The sequence below is a fragment of the Leopardus geoffroyi genome, chromosome C1 (genome assembly GCF_018350155.1).
Source record: "Leopardus geoffroyi isolate Oge1 chromosome C1, O.geoffroyi_Oge1_pat1.0, whole genome shotgun sequence".
In the NCBI taxonomy this organism is placed as follows: domain Eukaryota; kingdom Metazoa; phylum Chordata; class Mammalia; order Carnivora; family Felidae; genus Leopardus; species Leopardus geoffroyi.
In genome coordinates this window covers 79,155,003-79,167,732 of record NC_059328.1, presented here as the reverse complement: position 1 = coordinate 79,167,732, position 12,730 = coordinate 79,155,003, and the positions used below count along the sequence as shown (strand labels likewise).

General features: G+C 34.4%; 1 protein-coding gene across 9 annotated transcripts in view; it reads right to left on the bottom strand.

Annotated features, from left to right (window-relative positions):
• Positions 1–12,730, bottom strand: part of CCDC18 (coiled-coil domain containing 18) — a 116,844-nt gene that overhangs the window by 61,945 nt on the left and 42,169 nt on the right. For all 9 annotated transcript variants that reach the window (XM_045478314.1, XM_045478319.1, XM_045478316.1 and 6 more), the window contains 4 exons: positions 11,777–11,887; positions 10,804–10,935; positions 2,720–2,854; positions 2,478–2,555 (listed from right to left, as the gene is read on the bottom strand). In XM_045478314.1, the coding sequence (XP_045334270.1) occupies positions 2,478–2,555; positions 2,720–2,854; positions 10,804–10,935; positions 11,777–11,887 (456 nt within the window). The remainder of the gene's footprint in view (positions 1–2,477; positions 2,556–2,719; positions 2,855–10,803; positions 10,936–11,776; positions 11,888–12,730) is intronic.

The window sequence follows — 12,730 nt, the reverse complement described above, 5'->3', positions numbered from 1 at the left end:
TGAAGTAGTGTTTCTCAAGGTTTTAATGGGCATACAAATCACCTGGGCACCCTACTCAAATACAGATTAAGATTCAGTAGAAGGGCCAGGATTAGGGTAAGACAGGAGACATGTGTTCAAAATTTAAGGAGGCACTAACTCTCAGGGTCATGCCAAGCACCAGCCCTCCACTTACATAACCCTGAGAGTAAGCATCTCGTTAAGTTGTGCACCAGAAGCAACTCACTTGCTTCACCTTAGTCCCAATTCTGTTCAGGAGGTCTGGGGCACAGATGAAATTCTGTTCACAAGTTCCTAGGTGATGTTGATGCTGCTGGTCCATAGACCATGCTTTGAGTAGAAGGCTATAAAGAACAATTTTAAATAATCAGAAAAATTTCAGTACAGACTATGTGTTGAATGATGTTGCTGATTAATTTTTACTTTCTCTGGTATGTAAAAGTGCTGTACAGATGTAGGAGAAAGTTTCTGCTCAGAGGAGATGCAAGTTTAAATATTAAGGTGGAAGAGGGAGACAGAGGATCTGAAACAGGCCCTGTGCTGACAGCATACAGCCAAATGCGGGGCTCAAACCCACAAACCACCAGATCACAACCTGAGCCGAAGTCGGATGCTCAACCGACTAAGCCACCCAGGCGCCCCTCTAGTCTAACTTTCTTAAACAAAAGCAGCTAAGTTCTTTTTTTGTTGTTTATTTGTTTCCAGTTCTGACTTTCCTTGGGAAAAAAAAAAAAAATTCGAGTGGAATATAAAAGCAATCAAGAGAAAACAAATAAACAAAATCCCTAAATCTAATAAGCACCTTCTCAATTTTTTATTTAACAGCAGGTAACGTAATTGCTTTAATTTATTGGTTTCTTGTTACCTATTCAGAATTTTCCCATCAATCTTCTAGTTCTCATTAATCATATTTTATAGGTGATATAACTTTAAATTGATTCTTATAACTTTCCTACACTACAGGCAGAAAATTCATAATTCTATGATTTCATTAGTTATCTTTGTATTTCCTTTGTTAACAGTTGGATTGATTGCATTTTTCAAGAATTTACTGATTATAAGAATATAACCTTCGATTGGTTATTTTAAAAACAAAATCCAAAATTTTTTATGCAAAGAACAAATTAACGTATGTACAGGCACATGGCCAAAAGTCAAAAAAGGAAGGTAGTAATGATATAATCAGTAAGAAGAGAACTAGATTTCAAATATCCTGTTGTTGCTACAAATATCCAGTATGTCAAATTTGGTATAGTGATAGGAACATTGCTTCTATATTTTTTCCTCATTTTGACATTTGCCCGAATAACATCAAACCTATTAAAGCTATTAAGGGAATAAAACCCAATATGATAATTTATTCTCTTATTGATTTTAATATCTGGTTATTAACACATGGAAATAAATTACTAGATGATTGGCTAGATGTGTTAGGTCATTTAATTAAAAACAGAAGTGGCAATATAGATTTTATTTAATGAAATTATTTCATGCTTACAACTTTTTCATGTTAATGATCTTAGAGGTTACTTTTACATGAGGAAATGAATGGATATGGCATTATATGTTACAAGTTTTGGAGAATACTATATGAAAGTTATGGATAAACATACTATTGTGTTTACATGGGCATACTGGGTCACAAAATGGATTAAAAACAGAATACTGGTCAAAAATAACACTGGATTTTTAAAATATCCTTTATATTCAAGCCATATATGACAGAATAACATCAGCATGTTTGGACCTATTTTTAACACTAAAAATGCAAAGGAAAAATACTGAATATATAGTAATTACTTATCAAACTTTGAATAACTGAGTATACGCTAAGCATTATATGTACTTCATTTCATTTACTTTTCACATGTGACCCTCTTCCAGAATACTGTTATCCGTATTTTACAGATGAAAAAGTTAAAGTTCAAAGAGCTTTAATAACCCAGCGAGGGTTAAAGTCAACTACTAAGCATTCAAAATCAAGTCAATTTAGCTCCAAAGCCCATGCTTTTAACCGTGAAGACAGACTAGTCAAAAACTGTATTTTATCTAAAAATTCAAATTTTATCCCCTAATTAATCTTGTAGCAGAACTGGTAAAAAAGAAGCAAAACTGGACTACTTGTAGATTGATCTCCCTTCACTTTCTCTGTTAATTCTTTACTGGTAATGTTAATAAGCAGTACTGTTAAAATAAGTACTGTTAATAATAAGTACTGTTAAAAAAGTAATCTTTCTTAAGGCAAAAAAAAGGGGGGGGGTTAGAGACTCCACAAACAGATTACCAACAATCAAATAATTAAGATCATAATTCACACTGAAGAAAATATATTTACAGAAACTAAGTTCACTGAGTCAGGTAAAATCTCTACCTGCTAATTTTTATCTGAATAATTTTTACAATTTATAGAGAAAAGTAAAAAAGCTTACAGGAATGTCTCCATTTAAGAATAAAGTTTAAAAATTTAGCATACTAGCCTTGATTGTTTCTTCAGATACTTGGTTCTGTAATGCTCTCAGAGCTTCATCTTTCTTAATGTTTTCCTTTTCCATTTCCTGAAAACACACAGATTGGTAGCAAAAATATAAGTACATGTATAAATATTTTAATTTTAGCATTACTATTGGGCTGTTAAGCAATTGATTTAATTAGAATTAAAGGCAGGTTACAGAAACAAAGTATTAGCTTTTAAAGAACACTTTTACAAAGATGATTTTACCCCTTTGCTTTCCGTGAAGAGTCTGTCTAGTGATTCAAGATGATGTTGTTTACATATTATATCTTGCTGCAAAATGGACATAGTCTTTTCTTGTTCTTTAAACTGTTGGTCTTTTTTCTCTAGTTGAGATTCAAGCTAAATGTAAAAACAGGATCTATTAATTTCATATAATTTTTTAAAAATTAAGAAACATTTTAAATATATAGAAAAGAATACAATATTCATATGTTAAATTACTACTGAAATTACATAGATTTTTGCATTTTGCCAAATTTCCTTCAGTTTCTCTCCCTTGAGAGAAGAAATGAAATCACATGGCCAGGTCTTATTCCTCATCAATACAGCTGATTTCCTCCCTCATCAATACAGTTGACCTTTGACCAACATAGGTTTGAACTGCACAGGTTGACTTATACGAGGATTTTTTACAGTATAGGACTATAAATGCATTTTTCCTCTTCCTTATGATTTTCTTAATAACATTTTCTTTTCTCTGGCTTGATTGTTAAGAATACATTATACAATACCTGTAACCTACAAAATATGAGTTAGCTGACTATTTTGTTTTCAGTAAGGTTTCTGGTCAAGATTAGGCTGTTAGCAAATTTTGTGAGAGTCAAAAGTTGAATCCAAATTTTTGACTGTGCAGGGGGTTGGTGCCCCTAACCCCTATGTTATTGGAAGGTCAACTCTACTACTGAAATTGGTCTATCACTCTCTGGTATGTTTCTCACACATGTTTTTTGTGCTTTTACTACATATGTAGGTCTATGAACAATATGTAATGTGTTTCTGTTTTGAAAATTTACATAAACAATATCAATACTTCTGCAAGTTTTAGCAACTTGGTTTTTTCACTCAATATTGTTTAGCTAATTATCCCTGGATATTTATCCATGCATGCATATGTGGATCTAGTTCATTGTTTTTGTTTTTTTTTTTAAGTTTATTTACTTTGAGAAAGATAAAGTGTGTGCACACAAGGTTGGGAGAAGCAGAGAGGGTGGGAGAGAGAATCCCAAGCAGAATCCGTGCTGTCAGTGCAGAGCCTGATGTAGGGCCTGATCCCATGAACCATGAGATCCTGACCTAAGGTGAAATCAAGAGTTGAAAGCTTACCCAAGTGAGCCACCCAGGCACCCCTAGTTCATTGCTTTTTATAATGGTACAGTACTCCACTGTAACAACAAACTACAGCTTGTCTTCTACTCAAGAACAGTCTGATATTCTATTTTTCACCATCACAACAATGTTACAAAACATCCTGTGTACATGTCTCTTTATGTACATGTATTAGTTTCTTTAGAATAGACCACCTAGAAGTGGACTTTCCACATTTCCAATTTCATTAGATATTTCTCTTCAAAGTGCATCTAAATTTATGCTTTGATTAGAAATACATAAGATTCTTGGGGTGCCTGGGTGGCTCAGTCAGGTGAGTGTCCAACTTTGGCTGAGGTCATGATCTCATGGCTACTGAGTTCCAGCCCCGCATTGGGCTCTGTGCTGACAGTTCAGAGACTGGAGCCTGCTTCGGATTCTGTCTGTCTTTTTCTGTCTCTCTGCCCCTCCCCCACTCACACAGTGTCTCTCCCTCTATCTCAAAAATACACAAACATTTAAAAAAATTAAAAAAAAAAAGAAACATGTAAGATTCTCACTCCCACAACTTCATCAATAATTGGTGTTATAGGGGCGCCTGGGTGGCGCAGTCGGTTAAGCGTCCGACTTCAGCCAGGTCACGATCTCGCAGTCTGTGAGTTCGAGCCCCGCGTCGGGCTCTGGGCTGATGGCTCAGAGCCTGGAGCCTGTTTCCGATTCTGTGTCTCCCTCTCTCTCTGCCCCTCCCCCGTTCATGCTCTGTCTCTCTCTGTCCCAAAAATAAATAAACGTTGAAAAACAAAATTATAAAAAAAAAAAAAAAAAAAAAAAAAAAAAAAATAATAATAATAATTGGTGTTATCAAACTTTCAAAAGACTTTTGTGAAGACAAAATAGGAGATTACTGATATGTGTATATGAATATGTGTATATTACACACACATGTAAAAAATTATGTATGTGATATATACATATATATAAACACATGTACACATATATAATGAAAACATGGCAGAACAAAGCTAAATACAAAATATAAAAACCAAGGAACTGTGAAAACATTCAAATGAAAATAATCAAACAACAAATTAGAGGGAGAACAAATAAAGATGGAAGAAAAGTGAACAGAGCCTAAAGGACCAGTTAGGACACCATCAAGTGGACCTAAACACAGATCATGGGAGGAGAAGAAAGAGAAAAAGGGACATTAAGAATATTTGAAGAAATAATGACTGAAAATGTCTAAATTTAATGAAAGATATGGATATAAACATCCAAAAATCTCAACTCCAAGAAAGAGGAACTTAAAGGGAACACCAAGACACATTATAATCAAACTCTCAAAAGACAAAGAATCTAGAAAGCAGCAAGAGATAAGTGAATAATCACATATAAAGGATCCACAATAACCTTACAAGCAGATCTCATCAGAAACTTTGGAAGCCCAAAGACAGTATGTTGATATATTGAAAAAAAAAACAACCAAAAAACAAAATGTCCACCAAGAATCCTATTATCTGGCAAAACTGTCCTTTTGAGGCAGAAATTAAGACATCCCCAGAGAAATAAATGCTGAGGGAGTTTGTGACCACTAGATACACCTCACCAGAAATGCTCAAGGGAGTTCTACAAAGTGAAATGAAAGGACACTAGACAGTAATTCAAAGCCATATGGAGAAATAAAAATCTCAATAAAGATAACTGCATGGGCAATTATAAAAGCTAGTATTACTCCAACAGTGGTTTATAATTGCATTTTTTGTTTTCTATAGAATTTAAGAGACTAATATATTTAAAGAAAAAAAACAATTAGGGATGAGCCTGGGTGGCTCAGTCATTAAGCATCTGACTCTTGATTTCAACTCAGTCATGATCTCACAGTTTGTGAGTGTGAGCCCTGTGTTAATTCTGTGCTGACAGTGCGGAGCCTCTCTCTCTCTCTCTCCCTCTGTATCTGCCCCTCCCCAGCTCATACTCTTTCTCTCTCAGAAATAAGCTTTAAAAAAATTATAAAAAAGGATTAAAAAAATTAGTGTAAAAACTAGTATTAGTATAAATTTGACTTGTAATTACAACTCTTCTACATAATTTAAAAACTTTTTTTTTAACGTTTATTTATTTTTGAGACAGAGACAGAGCATGAACGGGGGAGGGTCAGAGAGAGGGAGACACAGAATCTGAAACAGGCTCCAGGCTCTGAGCTGTCAGCACAGAGCCTGACACGGGGCTTGAACTCACGGACAGCGAGATCATGACCTGAGCCGAAGTCGGCCACTTAACCAACTGAGCCACCCAGGCGCCCCTCTTCTACGTAATTTAAAAGACTAATGCATTTGAAAGAATCATTAGCTTATGTTTTAGGGTACACAATATGTAAAGAAGTAATTCTGTGACATCAACAATAGAAAGAGGTGAAAATGGAGCTGTAAAAGAACTGAGTTTGTGTATGTTACTTAAGTCAGGCTGGTACAAATTCAAATTAGAATAATGTAACTTTAGATTGTTAAATGTAATACTCATGACAACCACACCAAAAAAATAGCAATACAAAATTCAAAAAAGGAAATAAAAGAATTTTAAAATTTCACTACAAAAAAATGAACTAAATTAAAAAAAATATAGTAATGTAGGAAAGAAACGACAAAATAACTATAAAGCATATAGAAAACAAATAACATGATGACAAAAGTAAAACACCCCCTATCAGTATTTACTTTAAATGTAAATGGATTAAACTCTCCAATCAAAAGACAGAGACTGGCAGAATGGATAATAACACATGATCCAACTACAGCTGACCCTTGAACAATATAGGGTTAGGAGGCCTGCTCCCCTGTGCAGTAAAAAATGTGTGTATAACTTCTGGGTGACTGGGTGGCTCAGTCAGTTGAGCGTCCAACTTCTGCTCAGGTCATGATCTCACAGCATGTGAGTTCGAGCTCTGCGTTGGGCTCCAAGCTGGCAGCTCAGAGCCTGGAGCCTGCTTCGGATTCTGTGTCTGCCTCTCTCTCTGCCACTCCCCTGCTTGCACTCTTGTCTCCATCTCAAAAATAAACATTAAAAAAAAAAAAAAAAATCTGTGTATAATTTTTGACTCCATAAAAATGTAACTACTAATAGCCTACTGTTAATCAAAGCCTTACCAATAATGTAAACAGTTGATTAACACATATTTTGTGTGTTACATGTATCTTACATGTATCTTACATGTTACATGTATTCTTAAAGTAAGCCAGGGAAAAATGTTATTAAAAAAATCATAAGGAAGCGAAATACATTTACAGTACTGCTATAAAAAAATCCACAAATAAATGGATCCATGCAGTTCAAACTCATGTTGTCCAAGTGTCAACTGTATATGCTGTCTACAAGAGACTCACTTAAGATCCAAAGATGCAAACATGTTAGAAGTGAAAGGATGGAAAAAGATACTCCATGCAAATAATAAAAGAGAGCAGGAGTACCTACACAAATATAAGACAAAATAGACTTTAAATCAGAAAAGGTTATAAGAGACAAAGAAAGACATTACATATTACTAAAAGATTCAAAACAGTAGTGAGATATAACAACTATAAAATTTACTCATGTAATGACAGATCATTAAAATATATGAGGCAAAAATTGACAGAATTGAAGGGAAAAACAGAGTTCTAAAAAAACAGTTGGACTTCAATACCCCACTCACAATAATAGAAGACCAGACAGAACATTAATCAGGAAACAGAGGATTTAACACAATAAACTAGATCTAATAGACATATACAGAACACTCTACCCCAAACCAAAATATACATTCTCCTCAAGTGTGCAGGGGACATTTTGCAGGATAGACCATGTTAGGCCACAAATTGAAGTCTCAACAAATTTAAAAGGACAGATATCATACAAAGTATATTCTCCAACCCACAACCAGATGAAATTAGAAGTGAATAATGAAAGGAAAATTTAAAAAGTCACAAAATTGTGGCATTAATTAAACAGATTTTTAAACAACGAATGAATCAAAGAATTCACAAGAGAAATTAGAAGACACTTAGGAGACAAATGAAAACAAAAACACAACTTGCCAAAACTTAAGAGACCCAGCAAAAGTGGTGCTAATGGGTAAATTTATAGCTATAAATGTTTACATTAAAAATCAAAAAAGATTTCAAGTCAATAACTTAACTTCAAAACATAAGGAATCGGGGCGCCTGGGTGGCGCAGTCGGTTAAGCGTCCGACTTCAGCCAGGTCACGATCTCACGGTCCGTGAGTTCGAGCCCCGCGTCGGGCTCTGGGCTGATGGCTCAGAACCTGGAGCCTGTTTCCGATTCTGTGTCTCCCTCTCTCTCTGCCCCTCCCCCGTTCATGCTCTGTCTCTCTCTGTCCCAAAAATAAATAAACGTTGAAAAAAAAAAATTAAAACAAAAAAAAAACAAAAACAAAAACATAAGGAATCAGAAAAAGAATAAATTAAACCCAAAGCTACTTGAAGGAAGGAAATAATAAAGATTACAGTAAATATCAACAAAATGGAGAACAGAAAAAGAATAAAGAATATCAAAACGAAAAGTTGGTTCTTGGGAAAAATAAGCAAAATTGACAAATCTTTAGCTGAGTAGATTAAAAAACAGAGAGTCCAAATTACCAAAATCAGCAACGAAAGTGGGGATGTTACTGCCAATTATACAGAAAGAAAAAAGATCATAAGAGAGTATTATGAATAATTGTATGCCCACAAATAGAATAATCTAGATGAAATGGACAAATTCCTAGAAATACAAAACCTACAAAGACTACACCATGCAAAAATAAATAATCTGAATGATCTATATCTGGTAAAGAGGTTAAATCAGTAATCAAAAATCTCCTAACAAAGAAAAGCCCTGAACCTGATAGTTTCAATGAATTATTTCACCAGTGAAAATTTAAAGAATACCAATCTTTCTCAAACTCTTCCAAAAAAATTAAGGAAGAGAGAACACTCCTTAACTAATTCTGATACCAGTTTTAACCTGATACCAAAACCAGACAAAGACACTAAAGGAAAACTACAGACCAATATCCCTTATAATGCCAAAATCAACATAATACTAATAATCCAAATTCAGCAGTGTAGTAAAAGGGGTAACACACTATGATCAAGTGGGATTTATTCCTGGAATGCAAGCATGGTTCAACATACACAAATCAATCAACAGGGGCACCTGGGTGGCTCAGTTGGTTGGGCGTCCAACTGGATTTTGGCTCAGGTTCATAAGATCAAGCCCCACGTCAGACTCTGTGCAGAAGACAGCACGAGGGCTGCTCAGGATTCTCTCTCTCTCTCTGCCCCTGCCCTGCTCATTGCTCTCTCTCTCTCTCTCTCTCTCTGAGAATAAATAAATAAACATTTTAAAAAATCAATGTAATGTACCATATCAAAAAAATGAAGGAAAAAAACCACACATGATCATCTCAATTGATGCAGGAAAAAAGTTGACAAAACTCAAAACCCTTTCATGAGAAAAACATTCAACAAACTAGGAATAAAAGAAAGCTACCTTAATATAATAAAAGCCATTTATGGAAAACCCACAGCGGGGCACCTGGGTGGTTCAGTCAGTTAAGTGTCCGACTTCGGCTCAGGTCATGATATCATAGGTCGTGAGTTGGAGCCCTGCGTGGGGCTCTGTGATGACAGCTAAGAGCCTGAAGCCTGCTTTGGATTCTGTGTCTCTGTCTCTCTCTCTCTGCCCCTCCCCCATTCTTGCACCCCCCCCCCTCAAAAATAAACAAACACTAAAAAAAGAAAAAGGAAAACCCACAGCTAACATCCTACTCAATTGGTGAAAGACTGAAAGCTTTTCCTCTAAGATCAGGAAAAAAACAAGGATGTCCCCTCTCACTTCGTTTTTGTTTTTTTGTTTTTATTTTTTTTTAACATTTATTTAATATTGAGATACAGAGCATGAGCATGGGAGCTGCAAAAGGAGAGACACAGAATCTGAAGCAGGCTCTAGGCTCTGAGTTGTCAGCACAGAGCCCGACACAGGGCTCAAACTCACAAACCGTGAGGTTGTGATCTGAGCTGAAGTCTGACACTTAACCAACTGAGCCACCCAGGCACCCTGCCCCCTCTCACTTCTATTCAACACAGTACTAGAAATTCTGGCCATAGCAATCAACGTCCATTGACAGATAAATAGATGAGCAAAATGTGGTATATACATACAATAGAATATTATTCTTATAAAGGAAACAAATTCTGCAGTACGCCACAACATGGATGAACCTCTAGGATATTATGCTAAGTGAATTAAGCCAGTCACAAAAAGACAAACACTGTATGATTTCACTTATATGAGATACTTAGGGTAGTCAAAATCATAGGGACAGAAGAAAATAGAATGACAGTAGCTAGGGGGTGAAAGGAGGAGAAAATGGGAGTTACTGTTTTAATGGGTATAGAGTTCCAGTTCTGACATTATTGCACAGGTCCCTTAGGCTCTGATCTTTTTTCCTGTTTCTCAGACTGAGTAATGTCTGTTGCTCTTTGTTTCAAGCTCATATTTTTTTTCTCTTATTAGTTCCATTCTACTATTAAGTCCATCAAATAATGTATTTTTTACTTAGTCTTATGTTTTTGGTCTCACAGCTTCTTCTTTAACTTGTTCTTACTCTAATTTCAACTCAATGGTAAGAGCACTTCTACTCTCAACCAGTCTTCAAGCTATTTTTATGTCTAGTGTACCAGAGTCTACAAAATCACTCTTAATTTAATCATGCCAAAAAATAATTATTAAAACTGAAATGGCAAGAGTACTATACAAGAAAGCATTGTAAAATGATCTAGAAGTAATGGGATGCTAATTCTACTACTTGCCACTTACTTTTCTAGGTCTTTGTTTCCTCATCTATCAAAAAAAAAAAAAAAGTTGAGCTAGTAATGTTAAGGTTCTTTTCAGCATTCATATTCTAAACATACATTATGTCTACATGGAAAACATAATATCTTACTCTTTCAATCTGCTTTTCCATTTCTTTATGCTGTTCAAGATGAATTTTCTTGGCCTTTTCAAAAGCTAAACAAATTTTCTCATGCTCTGTATTGATATTGGTTTCTAGACTTCTTATCTTTTCATTCTTTTCCTAGAAATATAAAAACACTTTAAAAGAATATAACTGAAAAAAAAAAAAAGAGGTTAGAGTGGGAGAGAGCCAAAGCATAAGAGACTGTTAAAAACTGAGAACAAACTGAGGGTTAATGGGGGTGGGAGGGAGGGGAGGGTGGGTGATGGGTATTGAGGAGGGCACCTTTTGGGATGAGCACTGGGTGTTGTATGGAAACCAATTTGACAATAAATTTCATATATTAAAAATAAATAAATAAATAAATAAATAAATAAATAAATAAATAAATAAAAATAAAAGAATATAACTGACATTGAGGAGAGCACCTGTTGGGATGAGCACTGGGTGTTGTATGGAAACCAATGTGACAATAAATTTCATATTAAAAAATAAAGACTAGGAAAGACAAAAAAAATGAATATAACTGAGAACAAGTTTTACATAAAAACACTTAAGCATTAAATCTGTCGTACTCTATTTTTTTAAGAATCACAATAGTGAATATGTCAAACATCAAAAATATCTAAACATATACATAAGACAAAATGGTTATTTTAAAAAATTGTGTCAAAATGAAAACCTTCAACTATTTTAAAATATTGAAAAGCATATCAAAGAAGTTCATTATTTCCTTCACTTCTACTAGAATAAAAATAAGAAATTACAGATAACAACTTGCTATATATAAGCCTATTGATTTAAAAATATAGAAACAAAAAACAAATAATCAGAAGAATTTACTAGAATTTATGCTTTCCTATTTGGTATACTGTATAACAATGAAAATAAAACAAACATGCTGTCACAAATCAAGTGCATTAAAGTCACAGTGAATTTGTAACCACACAGTAATATTTACCATAAGCTCCTGTTCCAGTTCTGCATTTTTTGCAGCAATAGAGGAATAAGCAACTATTTTTTCTTCCAGCTGTTTCTCTAGAGTTAAAAGTTGAGAACATTTCTTTGTCATCTGAAAACACATTGAAATAAACAAATTATTTTTAAAAATTACTTTAGAATATAAGTGGCAATCTAGAAGAAAAATGGTGAAGGAAAGACCAGGGAGTGTTCCATCTATGTAATACATAAGTAATTTAATTCTGAGTCCTATGTCCAAATAGGATTACATCCTAACCCATTTCTTAAAAGTAGCATTTAAGATTGAAATTAGTATAAAAAAATGTTAATAGTAGCTATTTCTGGTGGTAGAATTATTAATGGCATTTTCTTCTTTGTCCTTTCTGTACTTTCAACAAGACTGTGCTAATTTTGTAATTTAAAAAGTTATTAATCTCAGTACTAGGATATTTTATTTCATTTTATTTTTTTAATTTACATCCAAGTTAGTTAGCATATAGTGCAACAATAATTTCAGGAGTAGATTCCTCAATACCTCTTACCCATTGAGACCATCAGCCCTCCCACAATCCCTCCAGCAATCCTCTGTTTGTTCTCCATATTTAAGAATCTCTTATGTTTTTGTCCCCTTCCCTGTTTTTATATTATTTTTGTTTCCCTTCTCTTATGTTCATCTGTTTTGCATCTTAGAGTCCTCATGTGAGTGAAGTCATATGATATTTTTCTTCCTCTGACTAATTTTGCTTAACATAATACCCTCTAGTTCCATCCATGTAGTTGCAAATGGCAAGATTTCATTCTTTTTGATTGCCGAGTAATACTCCATTGTATACATATACATACCACATTTTCTTTATCCATTCATCCGTCAATGGATACTTGAGCTCTTTCCATACTTTGGCTATTGTTGATAGTGCTGCTATAAACATTGGGGTGCATGTGTCCCTTCAAAACA